This window comes from Capricornis sumatraensis, chromosome 12 (assembly GCF_032405125.1).
Source record: "Capricornis sumatraensis isolate serow.1 chromosome 12, serow.2, whole genome shotgun sequence".
NCBI lineage: Eukaryota > Metazoa > Chordata > Mammalia > Artiodactyla > Bovidae > Capricornis > Capricornis sumatraensis.
In genome coordinates this window covers 36,117,168-36,144,223 of record NC_091080.1, presented here as the reverse complement: position 1 = coordinate 36,144,223, position 27,056 = coordinate 36,117,168, and the positions used below count along the sequence as shown (strand labels likewise).

The following is a 27,056-nucleotide window of genomic DNA, read 5'->3' as shown; positions in this document are numbered from 1 at the left end:
TTTCAAGAATATATTTTATTAAGAGTAGATAATTCTAAAACAAAATGTGGTCAAACATCAGTTTTCATTTGAAAATAACAAATTTACAATGTTAAATCATTGTAGCTTTGCATATTTTTGCCTGTCTTTCCCTGCATATAGCAGATTTATGTGCATGTATGTATATTCTGGGAATTTATAAAATCAAATTTTTATGACTTTGCAAAGAGAACTTAATTGAAATCATAGTTCCGGGTGGGAAAAAAGTCTTTAAAGTATTTTTTTCTTATATGATGATTGATAATTGTTAATTCGAAATTCGAATGGCTATTCATGAGGTCATTTGGCTATAATGGATACCAATATATATGTAGAAATGATGAGATAACTTTTGCTCTTTCTAAAAGTGTATTACCTTGACAGATGACAGCTTATGACTAGAGTTCAGAATAACTTTATTTTCCTTTGAAGATCTTCTAGTTGATATGTTGGGGGTTCTTGCCAGCTACAGCATCACTGTCAAGGAATTGAAGCTTTTGTTCAGCATGCTTCGAGGAGAAAGTGGAATCTGGGTAAGCTGTGGTCAAAGGGAAAAGTATTCAATATCAGTGCATTAATACTTAATGTTCAACAATTTGTCTCTAGAGAGCTATATACTTGAATTGGTAATAGAAATTATTCCTCCTAAATAGTTCAGTAAATGATTTAAAAATAATTTTCTCTCTAGTTAGAAAACAGTCTGATGGTAAAGGTGATATATTAGATATTTTTGTTAAATTTGTACAGTGACATTTCTCTTTTTTGTTTCCTTAGCCAAGACATGCAGTAAAATTATTATCCGTTCTTAATCAGATGCCACAAAGACATGGTCCTGATACTTTTTTCAATTTCCCTGGTTGTAGTGCTGCGGTAAGTTTTAAATACTTGTTTGTTTTTATTTACTTTAAGTCAATTCTGTTATGGCATAATTTACCCACAGTCAATTCAGCAGTTTAAAAAGTACAGTTTGATGAATTTTGAATAATCCCTTCACTGTTACCACAGTCATGATTTAGAACAATTCCATCACTCACCAAAATTTCCTTGTCTCTTTGAAGCCAGTTCCCTCTCCCTGGTCCTCTCCTTTGCAACCTTTGGTTTATTTTGTGTTTGTATAATTTTACCTTTTTAAAAATTTCATACAAATCAAATCAAATAGTATCTAAGGCTTTTTCTGTCAGCCTTCTTTTACTTAGCTTAATGCTTTTGAGATTATCCACTTTATAATAGATTATCAGGAGTTTATTCCTTTTATTCCGGGTAGTATTACATTTTATGGATATATATTATAGCTTACTATTCACTAGTTGGCTGGACTTTGGGGTTTTCAATTTTTTGTTATTGTAAGTAAAACTATTAGGTCTCGAGTGTAGATCTTCTGCAGGTATGTTTTCTTATCTCTTGAATAAGTACATAAGAGTGGAATTGCTGGGTTTCTTATTAAGTGCATATTTTGTTTCATAAACAAGCAAATTGCTTTCTGCAGTGAAAAATTTTGCATTCTCATAAGCAGTATATGAAAATCCCAGTTGATCTGCATCCTGGACATTCATTTCATTCAGTTCAGTCCTGTCTCTTTATTTTGAGACTTGTAAACGGTAGTATAAAGGTAACTCATTGTAGTTGTAATTTTGTGTTGCCCTTATGGGTGATATTGAGCATTTTTCTTGTGTTTATTGGCCATTCTTAAATCTTTTGTGATGTTTGTGTTCAAATCTTCTGTTCACTTGAAAAAATGTGATTATTTGTCTTGTTACCTCAAGAGTTCACTATACATCTGGGATATAAGTTAATTTGGAAATGCATTTGTCAAATATTTTCTCCCAATCTGATGCTTGTCTTTTTATTTTCTTAATATTTCTTGAAGTGCAAAAGATTTTAATTTTGATAAAGTTCATTTAAAATTTTTTTCCTTTTATTGCATATGCTTTCTGTAGTCTAAGAATTGGTATAAACCAAGGTTATAGGGTTTTTTCTCTACTGCATTCTACTGAAAGTTGGTTATATTAGCTCTTCTGTTTAGGTCTTATGTGAGGATCACACAAAGATCCCTTTTGTGTGAATTTTTTAAAATATGGTGTGAAAGAAGATTGGAGGTTAAGTTTTGTTTGTTTTAACGTGTGACTATTAATTATTTCATAACCATTTGTTAAAGCAACAGTTCTTTACACTTTGGATTGTGTTGATACCTTTCTTGAAAACTGGCCATTTTTGTGTGAATCTAGTTCTGAATATTCCAACTCATGAAACACAATATATTTCTCCCTTTGTTTCATTTTCTTTTGACTTTTCAGCATTTTGTAGTTTTTAGCATGCAAGTATTAAACATTTTTGGTTACATTCATTCAGAAATATTCCATATTGTTTTATGTTAATATATAAAAATGCAAAATTTTATTACTGTTGACCTTGTATCGTTAGAACTTAATAAACTCAGTGACTTGTCCTAGCAAGTTTTAGTAGATACCTTTTAATTGCATTTCATACCTTATTACACTGGCTAGGACCTACAGTTAGTAATCATAACAGTTTTGACTTAGTCTTAGGAAAAACATTAAATATTTCACCATTACATATGCTATTAGCATTACGTTTTAAGGTAATGTCCTTTATCAGGTTGAGGAAATTCACTTCTATTCATATTTGCTGGGCATTTTTTTTCACAATCAGTATGTTAATGTCATTGTTGAATTTCATAAAATACTTTTTCTGATTTTATTGAAATGATCATATACTTTTTCTTCTTAATCTTATTAATGTGGTGAATTACAGTGACTGATATTTCAGTGTTAAATCACCTTTGCATTCCTAGGAAAAAATCTGTTTGATCACAGTGTAACAACCTTTTCATACAATACTGGATTTGATTTGCTAATACATTACTAAGAAATTTTACAGTTATTTTTATGATTGATTTGAGGATACATTTTTCTTTTCCTGTAAAATCTTTCTCCAGTTGTGATCTTAAGAATCATAAACTTATTTCCTCGTAAAATGAGTTGGGAAGTATTCATTTCTCTCTATTGAAGAGTTTGTGTAGAATTGATAATACTTACTCTTGAATGTGGGCTTCCCAAGTGGTGCTACTGGTGCAGAATCTGTCTGCCAGTGCAGGAGACCTAAGAGATGCACCTTTGATCACTGGGTCAGGAGGATCCCCTAGAAGGGGGCATGGCAACACACTCCAGTATTCTTGCCTGGAGAATCCCATGGACATAGGAGCCGGGTGGGCTACAGTCCATAGGGTGGCAAAGAGTCAGACACTACTGAAGCGACTTAACACACACACACAGACACACACACACACACACACACACACACACACACATACACACACACTCTTTAATGTATGCTAGAATTCACTATTGAAGCCATCTGGGTCTGGGATTTTGTTTGTGAGAAGGTTTTAAATTACAAACTTCATTTTTGTAGTAGATATAGGAAAGTTTTTTGTTTGTTTTGAGTGAACATTGGTAGTTTTGTGTCTTTCAAGTAATTTTTTTGGTTGATTTCAGTTATCAAATATATTGGCATAAAATTTTCATCCTATCCTCTTATTATCCTTTTAATGTCTATAGGATGTGTAGTGATGCCTCCTCTTCCATTGTTACTATAATTTCCCTCAGTCTTTTGTACTGGAAAGTGAAAGTCACACAGTCATGTCTGACTCTGCGATCCCATCGACTGTAACCTGCCCAGCTCCTTTGTTCATGGAATTCTCCAAGCAAGGGAGTATTGGAATGGGTTGCCATTTCCTTCTGCAGAGGATTTTCCTGACCCAGGCATAGAACCCAGGTCTAGCTGGCAGTGTTTCCATTTTGTTGTTCTTTTCAAAGAAATAGCTCTTTCAATCTTCTTGATTTAATCATCTCAATCTGTATGGTAATATTGTAGAGCATATGTGGAATTTTTGGCTAGAAGAACAAGTTTTGATTTCAGAATCCTCTAGTTCATTACTGTAGAGGACTAATCTTTAATGTTTCTTGGCTTTCATGTAAAATATTAGTACTTTTATAATGGAATAGGGGTTGTGGGCCTATAATAAAATAATGTACTGTTTAAGCACTGTAAAGTTGTAAAACATCATGTAAATATTTATTGCTCTTTGGTTATTTTAAGTACTTCAGTGTTCTTGCAATCTCCCATTTTTTCAGCCATTCTCCTAATTTTATATTTTTTCCTGAATATTTTGTTACTAATCTTTTTTTTTTAAGCTACAGTTTCACCAACTATGAACAAAACATAGGAACATTAAAAAAAAATACAGGATGGAAGTCAATCATTTTACATATCTGTTTGTTAGAGTGGAATATATATAATCTGCAGAGAAAACACTGTCACTGTCCCTAAGTAGGTGAGGGTTCTCTTAGATATAATAGTTCTGTTCACACACATACATATTTCTAACACATTTTACAGAACTGTTGTTGATCTGATGTCTGATAGGTTTCAGTCTAAGGTATGGGAAAGAAGAGCAAAGTGTTTTGAATGAAATATAAGCAAGTTCCTGTTTTATATATAGAATTAACAAAGTTTAGCTAAAGCTAATGAATGACTCTGGTTTAATAAATTCCCTGAATTGCCTCAGTATGGTTGCAGTTCATCCTGTTTTTAGCTATTTGGCCATCAATTACCTATCAATATGCAATACGTTTTACATATACATAACATGCACAGAGATCATTTTAATGTCATTAGTAGTATATGTTTGAATTGTTTTTGCTCATGGGATATTAGTAGACTTATACTATCTATTCCCGTTTCCCTGGTTTTCCCTGCATCACTCATTTTCTTTTTTTTTTTAATTTTTATTTTTACTTTATTTTACTTTACAATACTGTATTAGTTTTGCCATACATTGACATGAATACACCACGGGTGTACATGAGTTCCCAAACATGAACCCCCCTCCCACCTCCCACCCCATATCAACTCTCTGGATCATCCCCGTGCACCAGCCCCAAGCATCCTGTATCCTGCATCAACATAGACTGGTGATTCGTTTCTTACATGATAGTATACATGTTTCAGTGCCATTCTCCCAAATCATCCCACCCTCTCCTTCTCCCTCACAGTCCAAAAGTCCGCTCTAACATCTGTGTCTCTTTTGCTGTCTTGCATACAGGGTCATCATTGCCATCTTTCTAAATTTCATATATAGGTGTTAGTATACTGTATTGGTGTTTTTCTTTCTGGCTTACTTCACTCTGTATAATTGGCTCCAGTTTCATCTACCTCATTAGAACTGATTCAAATGTATTCTTTTTAATGGCTGAGTAATACTCCATTGTGTGTATGAACCACAGCTTTCTTATCAATTCATGTGCTGATGGACATCTAGGTTGTTTCCATGTCCTGGCTTTTATAAACAGTGCTGCGATGAACATTGGGGTACACGTATCTCTTTCAATTCTGGTTTCCTTGGTGTGTATGGCCAGCAGTGGGATTGCTGGGTCATAAGGCAGTTCTATTTGCAGTTTTTTAAGGAATCTCCACACTGTTCTCCATAGTGGCTGTACTAGTTTGCATTCCCACCAACAGTGCAAGAGGGTTCCCTTTTCTCCACACCCTCTCCAGCATTTATTGCTTGTAGATTTTTGGATCACAGCCATTCTGACTGGCATGAAATGGTACCTCATTGTGGTCTTGATTTGCATTTCTCTAATAATGAGTGCATCACTCATTTTCATAAAGAGTAGTTTGGATCAAGGGTATAGTCTGTATAAAGGAGGAAGTAGGGAAGAAACAGGAACTTTTATAACTATTATTTCATTTGAGTCATACAGTCTGTACACGATAAGTGACATTACTGCTGTTGTCAGTTGAAGAAACTAGGTAATAAGCCTCCTCAGTGTAAACATTGTTCATAGCCTTAAAGTAGAGTCACAACCTTAAGAATTTGCCTGATCTTAAATTCAGTATTACACTTAACAACAAATTGGCTAATTATCAAGCATGTTACTTTTGCTGTTGAACTGCTGAAACATTTAGATAGGAGCTGATTTTAAACCCTTCCTATCACAGTGTTTTGATGATCTGCTTCTGAATGAGCATGAACCAGTGGCATTTTAGTAATAAAAAAATACATAGTGTTTGGACCGCTGCTCACATTGGTGCCTTTGGATGATTAAAATCATGATACCATTTACTTTCCCTCCAAAATGACCAAAATAACATATTAGGCCTTCTGAATTGTATTTCACATTGTGGAGATACTTTCTATGAGTTTTATTGCCTCCATATGAGCAATTTGGTAATATTTACAGAGAGTTAATTGAATTTTTCAGTGATTTGTGTGAAGGTAAATGATAAATATAAGATTACATTTTATATGCCCTGTTACCTTTATGAATATATTATTTAGATTTGTTTTTCATGATTATCTATTTCATGAATTTGCTTAATTTAAGAAATAGTACACTTCTATATTCATTGAAATAGTTAACTGAATGCATTCTATCTGAACATCAGAATCTTCTCCATTTGTATTTTTGCAAAATGAGACAGAAATGTAAATTTTGGAGTCAACTAGTCTAGGAGGCAGTGAGGGATACAGATTTCAGAGTTCTGTGGACTCACTAGATACAATGAGGGACCCTATTTATGGATACCAAAATATTGTAGAGGAAGTATGGAAGAAATGTGAAGGCAGCTTAAACCCATAATCACAGACATAGTCCAAAGGACATGCCATTATCACCATGGGAAAATGGGTATTTAGGCCTGAATGATTTGGGAGTAAATGAACCTGAGTTCTACATTAGGCAGTCCTCTCACAAAAGTTAGCTTTTTATGCACTGATCCCATGGTGCACCCCGGGGACTGTAGCCTGCCAGGCTCCTCTGTCCATGGGATTTTACAGGCAAGAATACTGGAATAGGTTGCCATTTCCTACTCCAGGGGATCTTTCTGACCCAGGGACTGAACCTGTGTCTCTTGCATCTCCTGAATTGGCGGGTGGATTCTTTACACTAGTGCTACCTGGGAAGCCCCAAAGAATGTAATTATATCATTATAATATGGGAAGCAAGACCAAAGACTTGTCATATCATTATCACTGAAGCTTATTATATTTTTCTTCAGTGAGATTTTTCTTTTTTGTGTTGTATTTAGTTCACTGGTGTTTGCAGCTGAATGTGGTTTAGGACTCTTTCCGTCTTACCATTTGGATAATAACAAATGAGTACCACATGTGTTTTCCATGGTGGAAGAATAGCTCTGGAAAACTTGAAGAGCAGTTCAATTCAATTTCTTTACTGCATCTCTTAGTTCAACACATTGTCTAAGTTCTGATGTAGAGCTCAGTAGACCATATGATGAGACTGATGATGTATTAATAGAAAGTGCTGGGGCCATTGGCTGGAAGTAAGAGATTGCTTGGATATGTGGAGTAATGGGGGAAAAGAGAAAGAGTGAGCTGCCCTCCTGAATGCTTATTAATACTGCAGTGGCAGTGTTGTCATGAATTGCTGTTGCTGATATGGAAGTGCACTTGGGCATGCTGATCATGGCAAGAGTTTGGAAACCATGAGTCTAACCCTGTGCCAGTTGTGTTCCACAGGCATTATGAACAAATGAATACATTTAAGTTATTTTTGTAATTCTGTAGAATCAATATTCAATGTCCTCAATAAAATTTCTCCTGTTTACGTTGGTACTCTAAAGCAGCTATAGTAAGTGATGTCTGGTTTAGTGAAACTTATAGAGGTATAATCCAGCAGTAAACTTGGCAAGAATTACATTTTACTAATAAGCAAATAAAAAAATTAAGTAAAACACTTTCCTTTTTAAAAAAGTTTAAAAAGCTATATTGACAATTAAACTGGACTAATTGCTTAGTATTAAAATCTGAAAGGACATGACATGTATTGTATAGGAAAACTTGCATTTCATTTTTAAGGTTTCAGTCTTCATTTCAAATGGTATGTTTCAATTTATGTGTTTGTATGTGTGTTTTCCTTTTTTTTTTTAATGCAGTAGACATTTTGCTACTTTGAGATTTTTCAGTGATCACATATTGAATGTTTTCTATGTCTTAAGTCACAATGATGGGAGTATAAACTGTTTTTCTAACTCTTTAGGAACTCATTGGTAGACATAAAAGCACCTTGTTACAACAAGCTACTAAGTGCTATATGCTAGGGACTAACTCCTATGGGAAAACAATGAAACAAGAAACTAGGCTATGGTGAAGTTCAGAAGAGCTTCACAAGAGAGAGATGAATTAGCCTGAAATTGAGGGGTAATTGGGATCTTATTGGAGGCTGTGTTTTGGGCAGAAGTAGCATCATGTACAAATTGAGGAACAGGTAACAGAACAGAACATGTAACTGTTGGAACAGCTTGTATGTTCAGATATACTTTGGGATGTAAGGTAAGGCACTAGAAGAGAATAAGATTGAAAGGATTTGTTGGAGCCAGTGTATAAAGAGTCTTGTGTAACCTTAAGAAACTTAGAATTTATTTTATATGTAGAGGATATTTAATATGGAAGCTATGTGTTATATTTGAGTAAGTTCATTAGCAGCAATATAAAGGATCTGCTTGGAGGAACAGATCAGTAATAAAATCATTAAGGGTACTTATCTTTTATGTGAAGGAATTTAGATATCTCATAGGAAGATAAGTGAATCCACTTAGATACTTCTTGACTTCAGGTCAAGTAATATATTGCTTTCTCATTTCTTTTTCCAAGAATGGCTAGGTTTTTTTTTTTTTAATTACTATTATCAACTGAATACTGTATTAATTTCTTTCCTACTTATAAGTGGGTCTGAGTCCTTTTTGATCATAAATTTCAATGGTTCAGTTTCTGAATGATAAACCTCATGTTCCCCTTCTTTGTTTCAGTATTAGTGTTATTTCTTAATACTTCTGTTTCTTCAATATTGATTCCATTAACATTTCTAACGCAGTTGTTTTTTGATTGAAAATTCAGCTTCCTTTATCAAGTAAAATATTACTGAAAACCTAACGTAAGCTGAAAACTGAAAATTTTGCAGCATATGTGTAAGGGACTGTATATTGGTGAAATTGAAGGAGGTGTTATTAGAGTAGTTTGAACCATACTATATAACTTAGAGATGAATCTTGATTTATTGAGTATTTGAAAGTGTAATGCTTCTGTAGTCAACAAATAATATTAATAGATTACTTGAATAAGATAATTTCTATTTTTATATTTGTCTATGATTCTTTGATACTTGTTCCTTCCTTGTGTTTTACTCTGTGAAAGCCATACTTGACCTTAGTTACTGTCACATTTTCTTTAACTGATACTTTCCTATTTTTTATCATTACCTTGTAGGCAATTGCATTGCCTCCTATTGCAAAGTGGCCTTATCAGAATGGCTTCACCCTAAATACTTGGTTTCGTATGGATCCATTAAATAACATTAATGTTGATAAGGATAAACCTTATCTTTATTGGTAAGTTATATATTTAATTTTAGTACTTTTGTCTTAAGCATTTCAATTTTTAAAAATAAGTAACATAGTGTCAAGGCAACATAGTACGTAAAATAAGTAAATAAAAATGTTAAACCTATAAAGATACAGTTATGTCAGTTTATTTTATTCATTTTTTGCTGTTGATTCTAGGTTATCTGCCCTACTATTTTTTTCCCCTTAATTCCATTTTAAGAATCAAGTGTTACAGACCTTCTGTTTTGACTCTGCACATATCAGTTGTATGTTCTGAGTGAAGATGCTGATCAAGAAGAGAAAATGAAAAACAAACTACTATGAGATTTCTTTCACTTTGCCTTTTGACTTACATAATTCTGTGAGCATAATTACGATATGCTTTGAAATACTGATTTTGGTAACTATGTGCTGCTGCTGCTACTGCTGCTGCTAAGTCACTTCAGTCGTGTCCAACTCTGTGCGACTGTGTAGACAGCAGCCCACCAGACTCCTCTGTCCCTGGGATTCTCCAGACAAGAACACTGGAGTGGGTTACCATGTCCTTCTCCAGTGCATGAAAGTGAAAAGTGAAAGTGAAGCTACTCAGTCGTGTCCGACTCTTAGCTACCCTATAGACAGCAGCCCACCAGGCTCTGCTGTCCACGGGACACTCTAAGCAAGAATACTGGAGTGGGTTGCCATTTCCTTCTCTGGATAACCATGTGAGAAGTTATAATTAGATAAGATTGACTATTTAGTAGATAACTAACAGAATGGATGGATCATCCCAACAGTGGGTTCACCTGTAAGACTCACAACTTGGTCATTTTAGATCACCAATAATGCCAAGTTACAAGAACATCAAACTTTCATTTATTACCTAAGTATGTATTAGCCATCATAAGTGCTTACTTGTATTACCTCATTTAATACTTACAGTGCTCTGAAATAGGATTGCCTGAGTTTAAGTCCTGCCTTTACCACTCACTGTTTGTCTTATACTTTGGTGTCTTCAGCTGTAAAATGAGGATAATAATAGTACCTATCATGTAGGATTTAGTGGTAGCATAATATTTTATGTGCTTTTTATATATGACTAGTTCAGAAATGTGAGTGTTGAAAAATGTGAGCTTTTGATAGGTTGTAGACTCTACTACAGAAAGATTACATATGGATAGTATGTATGGATAGTCTGAGAGAGAGTTTTAACGGACATCTGAACTTCCAAACATAAATGAGGTTGAACTTCCAAAAGATCATTTGGGAAGATCATACTTTTATTGCAGTAATACTATCATTTGTCAGAACATTTACAGGTTTTTATGTGTGATTGAATTCACAGCTGGAGGAGTATTTCTCTGAAAGAAAATAACTCTATTTCTTAGTCACAATTTTTTTTCTTTTTTTCTGTTTTTGACAGTACATATACTCCTTTGCTTGATTTTGCTTGATTACCTACCTTTTTTTCCAAACTTGGCTCTCACTTTTTCTGTAAATTTGTAAACTGTTTTCAGAGATATAGTAGAATTAAAGAGGAAGTTGTTTTTGGAAACATTAACTGTGTATATGATTTCTGTACATGCTAATCCAGGTGATCATTGAAAGTTTACGAAATCTACTTGGTAGCCTTTTATTGACCATTAATTTGTTTTTATGTATTTGTGTTATTTTATGTATTTGTGAAATTGAAATGTTAAAAGATTCTATGTCTTCTATCTTCCCAACTTAAATTTCTTCTTTTACTTCTAAAGTTTTCCTGTTTTAGTCTTTATTGGTACCTGTACTACACTTTCTACTCTGTAGGTATACAAGTTCTATTTTTATAATTGTGTTTTTTATTATTTATATAATAGTAATCTTCAGGTATATTGTTCTTTGTAGCAGAGGATATTATACTACTTTCAGTTTTCTTTGCAGTTTTCGTACTAGCAAAGGAGTTGGTTACTCTGCTCATTTTGTTGGCAATTGTTTGATCGTTACATCACTGAAGTCCAAAGGAAAAGGTTTTCAGCACTGTGTGAAATATGATTTTCAACCACGCAAGGTATGTATAAGTAAATCATCTATTGAAAGTAATGCAATTCACCATTCCTACTGTCTTATAACTTACCTATTTTGACTTCCATAATATTCTCTTTTATTGGTTTTCTCATGACTCCTATTTCTTATCTCTGCCTCCATTTTCTTTCTACTTTTATGTCTGACTTTTGACATAAAACAGTTTCCTGACCTCTTGCAGTGTCTGTTTCTCTCATTCACTCTCTTGCTGTGATATATTCTATGACATTCTTTCAGTGAACACTCAGTGCATATTTACTGAGTGCCAGACACTGTTGTAGGCACAGGAAAGATGACAGTGAACAAAACAAACAACATCTTTGCTTTTGTGGAGCTTCTTTTTTTTTTCTTTTTTCAGGGATTTTTATTCAGTTTCAGGACATATTCTACCCCATATCCATAGGAACCCATCCTAACAGATTTGGAACTCATATAAGGTGGAGGGACTGCTTCATTTCTTTTCCTTTTTTGTTATCCCATGTGTATTGTGCCACATGCTGAAGAAATACTATTTTGAATGGGGTTCTCAAATATATACCTTTATTTTTTACATGAGTCTAATAAAAAGTTTTCCCTTATGTGAGGGATAATTTAATTGTTATTTCTATTAAACAATGGCAATTTAGCAATAATTCATTAATATATTAGGAAATAGCTTAAAAGCAATGATTTTAAATAAATTTATACATTAGAAGGAGATTTCTTTTTTTCTTGATATAAATCCCACTTATTTTCATATAATTCTCATTGCCTCTCCTCTAGAAATTCTGAGAAATTCTGATTTATTAGATTTGGGATGAGACCTAGGCAGTATCTGTCAAATGTGCCAAATTGTTTTGAATTTTAATGGGAATTTGTTAGAAATACTGATCCTCGGACTTATTTTCATGGCAGGAATATGAGTTTTTAACAAATGCTCTATATGATTTTTCTCATCAGACAGGTTTGAGAAACAGTGCTTCAAATAGTAGAAATAAGAAAACTTAAGAATCAAATAAAATTACCATTAATTAATAAAAGGCAGTTTAACCTGATCTCTCTCTCTCTCTTTTCTCTCTCTTTCTTTGTCTTTACATTGTGACCTTTTGAGAAATACATTCCCATTTGTAACAAGTCTCTTTCTATATATGGATAAATATATATGTATATATATGTGTGTGTGGGTATGTTTGTGTACATATATCTTGGTAGGATCAGGGAGTGAAGTGGGTCTTGAAAGGCCTTCTTTAAAGATTTTTATAAAATCTTGAAAATCATAAGTATTTGATTTTGTGTTAAGTTGCTTCAGTCGTGTACAACTATTTGCAGCCCTATGAAGTGTAGCCTACCAGGCTCCTCCATCCATGTGATTCTCCAGGCAAGAATACTGGAGTGGGTTGCCATGACCTTCTCCGGGGGATCTTCCTGACTTAGGTATCAAACCCATGGATCTTACATTTCCAGCTTTGGCAGGCTGGTTCTTATTGTTACATTAGTCAAGATAACTCCACTCTTATTTTTTCCCTTTGTTTAGTTTTTTTCAGGTGATACCCTAGCTAAGTTGTTATCCTTCCTCCTATGAAGTTTAATTAGACTATCAAGAAGTGTTTTCCTAGTGCTATCACTTAACCAGATGTTTGACTCTGTGGAAATGAATGTAAATGATTAGTATATTACCTCATATGTAGTAAGTGCTCAATGCATATTAACTACTATTGATATTTGTATAAATATCATGTTATATTTTTCTACTGAATTCTTAATATATGCCTTTTTATTATTCCTGTTAGTATCTTTCTTTTATACTGCTATTTTTGAGTTTCAAACTAAATGCAGACCTCAAGGTACATTTATAGTATCAATATACATACACAACTCTCAAGTCAAAACTTGGGCTTTTTTGGTTCAAAAAGTCACTTGTCGTCATCTGTAGAGTACATCTTGATTTTCCTAAGGAAAGAAGATAGAAAAATTTATTTTCTTATAAATAAATATTATTCATTTTGAGATCATTCATTAAATTGTGTATTCATTTATTCACCCATTTAATCTTATATGCTGATGTTATGACCAAAAGCAAATTCCAAACTTAATTATCTGGCTCATAATTGGCTAACTTTATTAATTAATTAAGTTGGTTACCACTGTCCATTTAAGTGAAAAATTGGAAACCTTTTTAGATTCCCTTTTTAAAATTAGTACCTCCAGTCAGTTTTGTTAGCTAGTTCCTGTCCCCCACTTTTAGAATTACCGATGTCTTTATCTTAATGGCATCACTCACTCGATGGACATGAGTTTTAGCACACTCAGGGAGATAATAATAGACAGGGGAGCCTGGCGTGCTGCAGTCTGTGGGGTAGCAAAGAGCTGGACACAACTGAGCATCTGAACAGCAACAGCTCTTAGTCCTAACAGTCTCACTTCCTCACTGCTGTCAGTTATGTTCCTAAGCTATGGAGATGATCATTTCACTTTCCTGCTTAAAATTCTTTAGTGATACTGCGCTTCAGTTCAGTCGCTCAGTTGTGTCCGAGTCTGCAATCCCATGGACTGCAGCACGCCAGGCTTCTCTGTCCATCACCGACTGCCAGAGCCTGCTCAAACTCCTGTCCATTGAGTTAGTGATGCCAACCAAACATCTCATCCTCTGTCGTCCCCTAATCTTCCTGCCTTCAATCTTTCCCAGCATCAGGATCTTTTCCAGTGAGTTCGCATCAGGTGGCCAGTGTATTGGAGCCTGAGCTTCATCATCAGTCCTTCCAGTGAATATTCAGGACTGATTTCCTTTAGGATAGACTGGTTGGAGTCTCTTTGCAGTCCAAGTGACACTCGAGTCTTCTCCAACACCATAGTTCAAAAGCATCAATTCTTGGACTCTCAGCTTTCTTTATAGTCCAATTCTCAATCCATACATAACTACTGGAAAAACAATAGCTTTGACTAGACAGACCTTTGTTGGCAAAGTAATGTCTCTGCTTTTTAATATGCTGTCTAGTTTGGTCATAACTTTTCTTCCAAGGAGCAAGTATCTTTTAATTTCATGGCTGCAATCACCATCTACAGTAATTTTGGAGCCCCCCAAAATAAAACACTGTTTCCATTCTTTCCCCATCTATTTGCCATGAAGGATGGGACCAGATGCCATGATGTTAGTTTTCTGATTGTTGAGTTTTAAGCTAACTTTTTCACTCTCCTCTTTCACTAAAGAGCAGTAGGCTCTTTAGTTCTTCTCTTTCTGCCATAAGTGTGGTATCATCTGCATATCTGAAGTGATTGATCTTTCTCCTGGCAATCTTGATTCCAACTTGTGCTTCATCCAGTCCAGCATTTCTCATGATGTACTTTGCATACAAGTTAAATAAGCAGGGTGACAATATACAGCCTTGACATACTCCTTTCCTGATTTGGAACCAGTCGGTTGTTCCATGTCTAGTTCTTAATGTTGCTTCTTCACCTGCATACAGATTTCTCAGGAGGCAAGTCAGGTGGTCTGGTAGTCCCATCTCTCTAAGAATTACCCACAATTTTTTTTGTGATCCACATAGACAGAGGCTTTGGCATAGTCAATAAAGCAGAAGTAGATGTTTTTCTGGAACTCTCTTGCTTTCTCGATGAGCCAACGGATGTTGGCAATTTGATCTCTGGTTCCTCTGCCTTTTCTAAAACCAGCTTGAACATCTGGAAGTTCACGGTTCATGTACTGTTGAAGCCTGGTTGGAGGATTTTGAGCATCACTTTGCTAGCCTGTGAGATGAGTGCAATTGTGTGGTAGTTTGAGTATTCTTTGGTATTGGCTTTCTTTGGGATTGGAATGAAAACTGACCTTTCCAAGTTGACCTGACATTTTTTGTAACTGAGGAAGAATGTCATTTTGTGTTACTTTATTTTGTGAATTTTTTAGTGCACTATTTTATTTTATAAATCAAAAGGAGGAAAATTAATTTTTGTTCAAAGTATTTCAGGTACCTTGAAATAAGTAATATTTTAGTGGTTGAGAATTATTATTATGGCTTTATAAATATCATGCAAAATAATAAATAATTTTCTATCAAATAATTGAATAATGTTTTTAAGTAATCTGCAGAATGAAATTTGTGTTTTATATTTTTATGTTTGGAGGGGAAATGAGTCTAAATCCCTCCTTACTGGTGAAAGCATAATTGTTCAAACATCTGTAAATCATGTATTTTTCTGTTGTTTAGAAATAATGTTTACATATTATCTGTAATACACTATTATCTGAAGGAGACTTTTATCTGAATTAGACTAAGGATTAGATTCACAAATTGTTAGAGAACTTAAACCATCTCATGTCAGAATGCTTTTTGTTGACATTAGTAACTATAAAATTAGAGCTCAGTATAAACTTACTCCTTGATTCTTAATTTATAGTCATACACTCTTAAGTTAGAAAATATAATTGCTCCTAGATTTAATAATTCTACATTGTGAAATTGAAATTATCTCAATCTTATTATAGCTATTAAAATGGTATTCCTTTGACAGATTTTGCCTGACTATGCAATCCAAAGTAGAATCCTACTTTATTCTTTCCCAGTTTACAATGTTGTTTTCCATACACAATCATCATCGTGGTTTTATAATTCTGTATTTGTTTACTTGTCTAATGTATGGGTCCTTCCACTGCTCCCTAAATTCCAGGGAATCTTGAATAAATAAATCTTGACCTATGATCTGAAACTGTCAGTGTGCCTGACACACTGCAAATATTATTAAATGAATGACAACAAATATAATTGTGTTTCCACAATTTTTGGATCTTGGTATAGTGAAAGGAATATCAGTCTAGGGCTCGAAAGGTTCTCACTCTATTTCCATCACACATTTATTCTCTATAAATCATTTCTTTCATCTGTAAAATGAGAAATGGGAGAGGGAATTTGAAGTATTCATAGTGGATTATCGTTAATATTCCTTCAAGTAATTTTTTGTAGTGTGAGATAAATGTTACGATTGCCTTTAATCAGTAATAACCAAACATTACATATTGATTTCCTAATTTTTTTTTTCATTTAAGTGGTACATGATCAGCATTGTCCACATTTACAATCGTTGGAGAAACAGTGAAATTCGGTGTTATGTTAATGGACAGCTGGTATCCTATGGTGATATGGCTTGGCATGTTAACACAAATGATGTAAGTTTTTATTTATCTGTACTTTAATGTATTTGAGTGTTTGATATATCACTGCTTATAGCATGAATTGAATAATATAACTGTTTGGTAAAAACTAGCTTTATTTTGAAGTTTTTTTCTATTAAGTGAATTTTGCCTTAATTTAGAATAATTATATTGCTAAAAGACACAACTAGTGATACAAAAAAAGAAAATCAGTTCGGCAGATTATTAAGTTTTAGGTCAAAATTTAAATGCAATATTCTGTTCTTTTCAGGATCTTAAGCATTAAAAGATGTGTCTTATACTTTATTTTGATGTGAAAGGAGTACCTTAAATAGAATAAATATGTATAGTATGTTAATATTGTTTATTAGATAAATGATAGTAAATACTGTGAGAAAGGTTAAGTGGGAACAAATGTAGAAAGTGTAGGTGTAGGTGTAGGTGTATGGAAGGGAGAAGCCAGATCATCCAGAGATGGCCTCAGTGATGAGACTAGAGAAAGCCATGTGGATATTTGCAAGAAATATCCCATTCAGTGGAATCATGAATGCAAAGGCTTTGGGGCAGAAGTAAAAAGTTCATCTTGGTTTTTATATTTCTTAAAAAAATTTTTTTTTCTTTAAAGACTCAACAAAACAAAAAATCAAAGAAGAATCCGTGACCGAAGCAAGTTGTAGATTGCAAAGTTTGAAAATATTTACTATCTGTTCCTTTATAGGAATAGTTTGCTTGTTCTGTCCTAGAAACTTATAGTTGGGTCATAGTCAATACATATTTATGAGAATAGTTTTTTCTAGAATTAGAATATTCAGTGAAATTCTGCTTCATATTTGCCTTCCAGAGGGGACTGTCTTTTTATTATAGAGTGATCTTGTTGACTGCCATTGACTCTATAGTCATATTTTAAAAAAGAAAGGAAACAAAGACTGATTTTTTAATTATTTGCAATAATATTCCAAGAAATGGAGAGGCCTGGAGAATAACACACACACACATACATTATGTAGTCAGGTCTTTTAATTAACGATTAAGTATTCTATGAGGAGTTTCTTCTTTGGACCTCATTCACAATTTTTTAGTTATTTTATTGAGGCATCAAAGGGATGCCATATATATATAATGTCTTGCTTGTAGAATAACCTGTGAGGCTGGGTAGTGAATAGTGACTACTTTCGCTGGTCTGGATAGATGGGGCCACGTGTTAGGTGAGATGTAAGAATTAGAGGTCGGAAGGATCTTGTTAAATGTGGTTTTTTAGGTGCTAAACTCCCTAGATGGAGAGCATTGTATAATACCATCTGATTTTGTCAGTAGATTTTAGTAATTATTGTTTATTTGATTCTGCATTATACCAATTCATCTAAGAGAGGAAGTGATTTTTCTTTGTGTCTTTAACTTAGGGTAGAGAAATAGAGAAATATATCCATAATGGAGAAATTAAGTAGAATTAAAAAATTTTGGTTCAGTGTGTTTATGGTTAAATTTGAGAGTCATTCTTTTGATTCAAGTAACTATCTATGGACAATTACAAATCAGTATAGTTAAAAAGTAAGTTATACTTTGGTAAATAAATAGTTTTTAGCTCTTTTGCTTTTAACTGTAGAATTTGGAAAGTTGGTCAAGTGATTATAGAATAATCATTGTTTGTTTGCTTGCCCATAAGTATGAAACATTTGACTGATGAACTTTCCCCAAAAAATCTTTAGTTTTTTTTATTATTTAAATAATCCAGAGTCTTAATTGTTGGTTTCTCCTGTTATTATTATTATGCTTTATGGTATTACTGACAATGAAGGCAGATATCCTTAAATATTTTGTCATTGCAAAATAAAACATTGGGTTTTTTTATGACTTTTTAAAAATAGAGCTATGACAAGTGCTTTCTCGGATCTTCAGAAACTGCTGATGCAAACAGGGTATTCTGTGGTCAGCTTGGTGCCGTGTATGTGTTCAGTGAAGCCCTCAACCCTGCACAGATATTTGCAATTCATCAGTTAGGACCTGGATATAAGGTAGGAAGATCATCTTTTTATAAATTCTGTGGAAAGTTATAGGTGTGAAATGTGAAATACTATACACAATATAGTATATAATGATAGGTTTTCTTAAATGCGGTTTAAGTCATCTCAGTATTTTGGAACTGAGTCATTATTTTGTTTCATTTTGTTTCAAAGGTGTTGTTTTCTCTTTTTAACTATTTCCCCTTTCCCTTCCTGAACATTTTTTTATTCTTTAGAATGTTTTCTAATGATGAAGCCATAGCTTTTGTTGACATAATTCTTAAATAACTTTTGTAAAACCATATTGCTTAACATGATATTTGAAATCTCAAATTATAAAATATATGAATTATGTTATGAACAAATGAAATGTTAGAGATAACCCAAATAGAATAGTTAATGATTTTGAAGGAAAACGATGTAAAATATTACATGTAGCTGAAACTATTGAGTGTTAGCTTCTGTTTTTTTGTTTGTTGTTTGCTGTTGCATGGAAGTGGGCAGAGTAGTGCATATTGTAATTTTGCAAGACTAATTATTTAGTGTGATTTACCATATTTTCTTTTTTTTGAGTTTTAAAACAAAGATTTATTTAAGCAAGATATTGCATTCACATATATGAATTCATTCTTAATGGGCAGTACACCTGGCTGGGGAAATATATGAGTTTTGTGTAAGTCACATTTGGAATTGTGATATCCCAAACTATGGAGTTGAGAGAGAATACTACAGTGTAATTCAAAGTGTTTATAATTCTGGTGATCTTTCATGGAAGAATTATTTTTCCTTTTAAAAATTAGTGTTTAAATAATCATTGTGAAGATTGTGCTATGGGAAAGGGAGTACTAAACATTAAAAATATTTTTCCTTTTGCCTTTGCATTTTTGCATTAATATTTCTGTTTAAAACTTTATGTTCTATATTGGACATGTAAGTGACAGTTTGAATGTACCCTTATGAAAAGATATTTCTGTTCCCAGTGATTTTAATAACCATAATAATGTTGAATGACAATAGTGCTGTCTTTTCTATGTCAAGGTGACAGTACTTGCTGCCATCTTTTGTCCATTTTATTTGTTTTGCTATCGATAGAAATGAATTTGTGCTTGTTACAGCCACTTTTTCTTTCATGAGTACTCTTGTTGGGTTTGAGCCCTAGTTATGCCGTGTGTTGAATTTGCATGGAAATGTTTCTATAATTCAAATTTTTGAGTTAATATGCAACTTGCCTTCCTTTCATACTTCGTTTCCTTATTCCATATAAATATTTGAAGTTGGTTTCTTCAGGCACTAACAGAATGATATTAAGTCAGGTGACAAACCAGTGAAATACAAATAAAGTAGAAAATAAAATACAGCTATGAAAGCCATAAATCCAGTGTGATTGCTATAGTGAAACTTCAGAATTAGTGGGAGCTTATTAGCAGCAAAGGAAAAAAAAAGATTAAACATCAGCAGGTGTTAATTCTCTTTTTCAGAAAGGAGCAAATATTGTTCTGAACTACTTTACAAACTTAGCAGTTTGTCATATGGCTCTTTCTTATCACATTATTTTATACCAATGGTGAAAATAAATAGTAACTCTTTGTCACTTTGTTCTATGTGCAAGTACTCATGTGATAAAGAATATATTCCTTGAACCTTAACATAACAATAGAGTATATGTCATCATCTGTGTCAGAGTCAGAATCTTTAAAAGAGAATGCTTCTCAGGACATCCCTGGTGGTCCAATGGTTAAGACCTAATGCTTCCACTTCCAGGTGGCACAGGTTCAATCCCTGGTTGGGGAATTAAGATCCCATGTGCTGTGCGGCATGCCCCCCCCAAAAAAAATTCCCAGAATTAAAGTAATACATTAAGAAAAAGAGAAAGAAAATGCCTTTTGGGCATTTCATGAAAAAAAAAATTTAAGTTTTGAAAGTTCCCAGTCTCTAGGCTAAGTCTGTGTGTTTCCTTATTGTTAATGGAGGTTGACTCAAGTTCATGGGTGTGTGTACTTCCTCAACTTGTGAATTTAAAAAGTACAGTACCATCAGGGCAGGCACCTGCAAAAATTTTGACATTGAAACTTTATGTTTGGAAATTTAGAAAATTAAGAAAGGGTACAGAGGATGCAAATGAAGATCAGATTGTGTTATGACAGGGGACAAAGCTGAGGTGGCTCATACATTATAGTCTCAGTTTCCTTGGTAAGTAGGAGGCAAAGTCACTTCCTGTGAGAGAAGGGATAATGTGTTGCAGTGGAAATTTTAAGATATGTCAGTCAGTCAGTTCAGTCACTCAATTGTGTCCGACTCTTTGTGACCACGTGGACTGCAGCATGCCAGGGCTTCCCTGACCATCACCAACTGCCGGAGCTTGCTCAAACTTATGTCCATTGAGTCAGTAATGACATCTAACCATCTCATCCTCTGTTATCCCCTTGTCCTCCTGCCTTCGGTCTTTCCCATCATCAGAGTCTCTTCTAAGGAGTCAGTTCTTCACATCAGTTGGTCAGAGTATTAGAGTTTTCATCTTCAGCTTCAGAATATTCAGGACTGATTTCCTTTAGGACTGACTGATTTGATCTCCTGGCCGACCAAGGGACTCTCAAGAGTCTTCTCTAGCACCACAGTTCAAAAGCATCAATTCTTTGGTGCTCAGCCTTTATTGTCCAATTCTCACATCCATACGTGATGACTAGAAAAACCATAGCTTTGTCTGGACCGATCTTTGTCGGCAGAGTAATGTCTCTGCTTTTTAATATGCTGTCTAGGTTGGTCATAGCTTTTCTTTCAAGGAGCAAGCATCTTTTAATTTCATAGCTGCAGTCACCATCTGCTGTGATTTTGGAGCCCAAGAATATAAAGCCAGTCGTTGTTTCCCCATCCATTTGCCATCAAGTGATGGGACCAGATGCCATGGTCTTAATTTTCTAAATGTTAAGTTTTAAGCCAGCTTTTTCACCGTTTTACTTTCCTTTTTTCCTTTTCCTTTTGCTGTCTTCTTTGCTCAGCTATTTGTAAGACTTCCTCAGACAAAAATTTTTCCTTTCTTTTTCTTGCAGATGATTTTGATCACTGCCTCCTGTACAATGGCACGAACCTCTGTCCATAGTTCTTCAGGCACTCTTTCAGATCAAATCCCTTGAATCTGTTTGTCACTTCCACTATATAACCATAAGGGATTTGATTTAGGTCATAACTTGTATGGTCTAGTGGTTTTCTCTACTTTCTTCAATTTAACTCTGCAGTGTGCAGTAAGGAGTTCATGATCTGAGCCACAGTCAGCTCCTGGTCTTGTTTTTGCTGACTGTATAGAGCTTCTCCACCTTTGGCTGCAAAGAGTATAATCAATCAGATTTTGGTAGGGTATATTAATTAGTTGGCATTTGGTTTAAATTAAAAATGAAGTTTATATCATTAGTTGTTATATAATAACAAAATTTGTATTTTTTGCCTCAAAATGTCTGCAGAAAAGAGACACCGCAGAAAGCATTATAATGGTCAAACCATATTGTCTGTGATTTGGAGCTTAATGTAGATAGCATGTCAACATCTGGACTTTGAAATAAATAAGTTAATTGTCTCCACAAATAATGTCTTCACACCATCTATACCATGAAACTTGTCTCAAGTGATTTTCATCTGTAGATTAGAAGCGTGCTAGGTAATTTTCTTTATCTGAAATGCCTGATTTTAAGCACTTGTCAGTGAATATTTTGTACCTGGTTATCTTTGGTAAACAGTAAATGAGGTAGGATATCACTGACTAATTAAATAAATCATTGTTTGTGAGTAATTCATGGAATACAGAATTTCTCACTGTAACTTTCTCAAGTTTAGTAAAGTTGTAGCTCATCTGGCAAAGAATCTGCCTGCAGTGCAGGAGACCCCAGTTCAGTTCTTGGGTTTGGGAAGATCCTCTGGAGAAGGGATAGGCTACAGACTCTAGTATACATGTGCTTCCCTGGTAAAGAATCTGCCTGCAATTTGGGAGACCTGTGTTCAATCCCTGGGTTGGGAAGATACCCTAGAAAAGGGAAAGGCTACTCACTCCAGGATTTTGGCCTGGAGAATTCCAAGAGTCAGATATGACTAAGCAACTTTCAGTTTTCACTCTGAGTTAGATTGATTTTGGAGCTCCATTTGATTGTGGTTATTGAATTGTTTGCAGGGTTATGGAGTCATCTATAATATAAGATGGCATTTGACATAAACTTGCAAAACAGATGTTTACAAAGTTTAGATATTTTATAATCATTACTGGAGATTTCCTAATTGTGAAATAAACATGTGGCAAACAATCTTTATTTGCTGTATATTTCAGTATTTAGTTTTGTGTTCTGTCTTTCATTCAAGAAAATGGTAGCATCATGATTTTTAACAGTTTATTATATTAAGATGAAGATCTAACTAATAGGGGAAAATGTATAAGACAACCATCAGAATTAAAAGTCACTTTGGAGATTTTTCAGTACTTGTATGGAAGAGAAAGTTCCTAAGAAACTGATGTTCCCACAGATAGCCATATGAAAAGTCTGGACATAATGCAGAAGACGTCAGAGCCTTGGAGACTGAATATAAAGCAGGCAAGTTTTAGAGGAGAGTCAAAACATGGAACCAGGTAGTCAGCATGGGCTGAGTGCCTCATTTTTTATCTTGATAGACAAACTTCCTGGCCAGAAAAAATAAGGTAATAAGCATTGGGGTAACCAGGAATACAGAATGAATAATGGGCCCCTAGAAAAGAGGCAGTCATAAAAGGGTATGCATTCTGTGTTAACAACTAAAAGAAAACAGTTGGAAGTGTGTGGCTTACCCATGAAACCGTGTATGATCATGATAAATGGATACTAGATTGTAAATAACAGTTCAAGAAATGAACTGACATCTTAGATGCCACACATAGAAAAAATGACAGGCTGTAATCATATCTAAAAGAGGAAATGATTCCCCTGAAACAAAAGCATCAGGATATTTCAGAATATAGTCTCCACAGGATAATATCCAAAATGTCCAGCATATCATCACAAATTATTCATCCTATGAAAAGTCAGGAAAGTGTGACTTATTTTCAAGGGAAGTGAAAATTAGCACATACCAACTCCAGGATAACCTAGAATTGTTTAATTATCACATGAGGACTTTTGGGGACTTTTTGTAACTAATAGGGTAAAAAAAATGCTTGTAATGAATTAATAGGTGGAAATTATCAACTGCGACATACAAATATCAGTGGAAATTTTGGAACTGAAAAATATATCTAAGGTAAAAAAGAAATCCACTCTTTGCCTATTGGCAGAAAGAGAAGTGAACATGAACATGAAAGAGAGATGAATGAACTTGGATATAGATTGATAGCAATGTTAGAAGAGAGGTAGAAAAGATGGAGGGATCGAGAACCAAAGAGTTGTATGGGTGCAACCTTGAAATCTAGTATGCAAAATGATGAATGAAAAATTCATGTTTGAAGGTAAGACAAGAAAAATTTAAACATAAGATTTTTCTCTGCTCTCTGAACTCCTTTCTCCCTTTTAGTATGATTGTGCATCTGCATTATGGATTAACCAGACCTTGCCCATGGCAGAAATACCTGCTCAACCCTAAAGATCAGTTTTTCTTCTGTTGCCAGCTATGTAATTCCTTAGAATCCACAAGGAGCCACGGGAATCTACTATAATATCTCTCTACTCCATTTCCATCTTTTTTCCTTTTGAGGAACTGTTTATATGTAGTTTTTTTTTCTGATCTTATTCTTATTTCCTTTTGCTGTCTTACACATATATTTATGTCCAATACATTTGTAAATTTTTTTTATAGAAATAACCTCTTGAGTAATTGGTATTTAATGTGCCTATGAAGTATGGTTATATAAATTCACTATGTAAAATAGAGAAACTATTTTTAAACTACAATATTTTAAATGATTTTCCTTTTTAGCCAGTTTCTTTTGGAAGGTATATGCATATTCAAAATGTGCTACCATTTTTCAAGTTAATTGCATTTCTTTTTTGAAATTGCCTACAGGGTCAGTTTTTAAGTGACACAAGGAAACAGTTCTCATTACTTTAGAGATAAACTGTATTTTTGATGAAAGATGGTTTTATGATGGCTTCAGGTCTTTTATTTTATTCTTTTTCCCAAAATTAAATCAATCCCTTGAGGATGACAGTTTGCCTTCAGAAATATAATTTAAAATGCTATAGAATTCAGTTGGTAGTGGGAGTGCAAAGCCAACTCCAGAAAGCCCCGAGTCGCATCATTATCTCCCCCAAGAACCTCAGCTGGCCTGTCATTATTGCAACTATGAACATCCAGGCCCCGGCACAACCCAGCCGTACCACAAGGAGCAGTGGCCCTGGTCACCTTACATCTTCAATAACTGCGCACAGAAGCAAGAATCTCATCACAAGAAGAAATGAATACAACATTTCAGCAACAAGAAATGAATGAGAGTGGTTCAGACCTCAAGTACTTGCTTTTCACCCCTTGTTTTTTATTGTTTAGTTGGCTAAGTTGTATAACTCTCTTATGTGTATAACTCTCTTATGACCCCATGGACTGTAGTTCACCAGTCTCCTCTGTCCATGGAATTTTCCAGGCAAGAATACTGGAATGGGTTGCCATCTTTTACCCCTTAACCAGATAGTAGAACTATTACCTGGACCACATTACCCGAGCAGACTCGAGTTTTTATTATCTTTACCTAAAGACTTTTCTATGATGACAGACACGTTTGTTTGTTGTTGTTGTTGTTTGTTTTTTTAAAGCCTGTTTTTTAAATACACCTTTAAAAGTTTTTGTTTCATATCCATTCAAGTTGAGATTTTTAAGAACCTCATTTTCAATTTGTAATAAAAGTTTACAGTGTGATTTTTTTTTCAAAAATGTCATCAAATTACAAGCACCTGTTAATAAAGGTCTTTTAAAAACTCTTTAGATTCTGCAAATATTTTTAAAACCCCAGATATAAGGAATATTTTGAGTATTGGAATATATGTGTAAGTAGTTCTGAGAGGACTCTTTTGCAAAATACATCACTCATTTGATCATATTTGTTAAGATATATTTGCTTTAAAATACCAGTCATATTACTTTATAGCTACAGTATATGTAGAATGCTAGAATTTCCATGAATGGAAAGAATACTGTTCTGTATGTTCTTCCAAAGTTCTAGTTTTATTCCTTCAATGCAATGCCTTCGGCAGAATCTTATTTCCCACAGTCAAATAATTGTTACCCATTGGTCATAAAATGGTTAATTCCTACCAGATTTTTATCTAGGTAATGTACTAACAGCTTTCTCTTCTGCCAACTCTGATTAATAAAGCTACCAAATGTTCTCTCAGGGGAAATAATATAATCTAATGTCATTCCTCATTGTTCAGAGATGTCCAGTTACTATTTTTAAAGTGTCATTATAAGCTTAGAGATTTAAGTGTATTTGAGGTGTTTCAACCAGTTGTAGTTACTGTGTTTTTCTTTAAGAAGTTCAGATTGCTCCAAATCTGGGCAATTCACATCCCTTATAGTTGGTCCCTTAGTCCTCTTGACATGACTCTGTAGTCTTTGATAACATCCTTACTATTTCCTATGATGGTTTGTCTGGCTCATCCTGAACATTTTATTGTCTCAGCCCTAGAGTCAATCATTATTCCAGGAATCCCTAGTTTTTATTAATGGGAAATGTAAAATTTGTCTTGACCTCCTCTTAGTTAAATATGTATCTCTTTTCTTCCACTTTGAGAGTTCTTATTGGAAAGCACACATATTGTTATAGAATTAGAAAAGCCCATAATTACACAAGTAACAGTCTGAGAATAGTAGTGCCAACACTATCCTACTGATAACTGAAAACACTTAAGCTTGTTTTGCATATACTCTCTCTATTCTTGCCATTTTTATTTTTTATTTTTTTTTATTCTTGCCATTTTTAAATTTTGAGGTATATTATAGGCTGACTTGTGGTTCCCCCAAAATTCATATGTTTAAATTCCAACTCCCAGTATCAGAATGTGTGTATATTTGGAGATAGGGTCTTTAAAGACATAAAGTTTAGTGCAGTCATTAGGGTGGGTCCTGATGCAATATGAATATTGTGCTTATAAGCAAAGGAACTTAGGATACAGACACTCACAGAATACCACGTTAAAGCACAGGGAGGAAAGTGGGCCATTTACAAGCCAAGGAGAGAGGCTTGGGAGAGAGTTCAGGAGAAACCAACCCTGCTGACACCTTGAACTTGGATGTCTAGCCTCCAGAAGTGTGAGAAAATAAGTTTTTGTTGTTTAGGCTACTCAGACTTTGGTATTTTGTTATCACAGTCCTAGAAAACTAAATATAAGAGATTAGCTACATTGTGAGTCACATAGTTATTACATATTGTTGTTGTTGTCCAGTTGCTCAGTTGTGTCCAACTCTTTGTGACCCAATGGACTGCAGCACACCAGGCTTCCCTGTCCTTCACCATC

General features: G+C 34.2%; 1 protein-coding gene across 4 annotated transcripts in view; it reads left to right on the top strand.

Annotated features, from left to right (window-relative positions):
• NBEA (neurobeachin) overlaps window positions 1-27,056 on the top strand; it is a 664,301-nt gene that overhangs the window by 92,615 nt on the left and 544,630 nt on the right. For all 4 annotated transcript variants that reach the window (XM_068984682.1, XM_068984685.1, XM_068984684.1 and 1 more), the window contains exons 3-8: window positions 451-551; window positions 793-888; window positions 9,326-9,447; window positions 11,341-11,467; window positions 16,499-16,618; window positions 18,469-18,615. In XM_068984682.1, coding sequence (XP_068840783.1) covers window positions 451-551; window positions 793-888; window positions 9,326-9,447; window positions 11,341-11,467; window positions 16,499-16,618; window positions 18,469-18,615 — 713 coding nt within the window. The remainder of the gene's footprint in view (window positions 1-450; window positions 552-792; window positions 889-9,325; window positions 9,448-11,340; window positions 11,468-16,498; window positions 16,619-18,468; window positions 18,616-27,056) is intronic.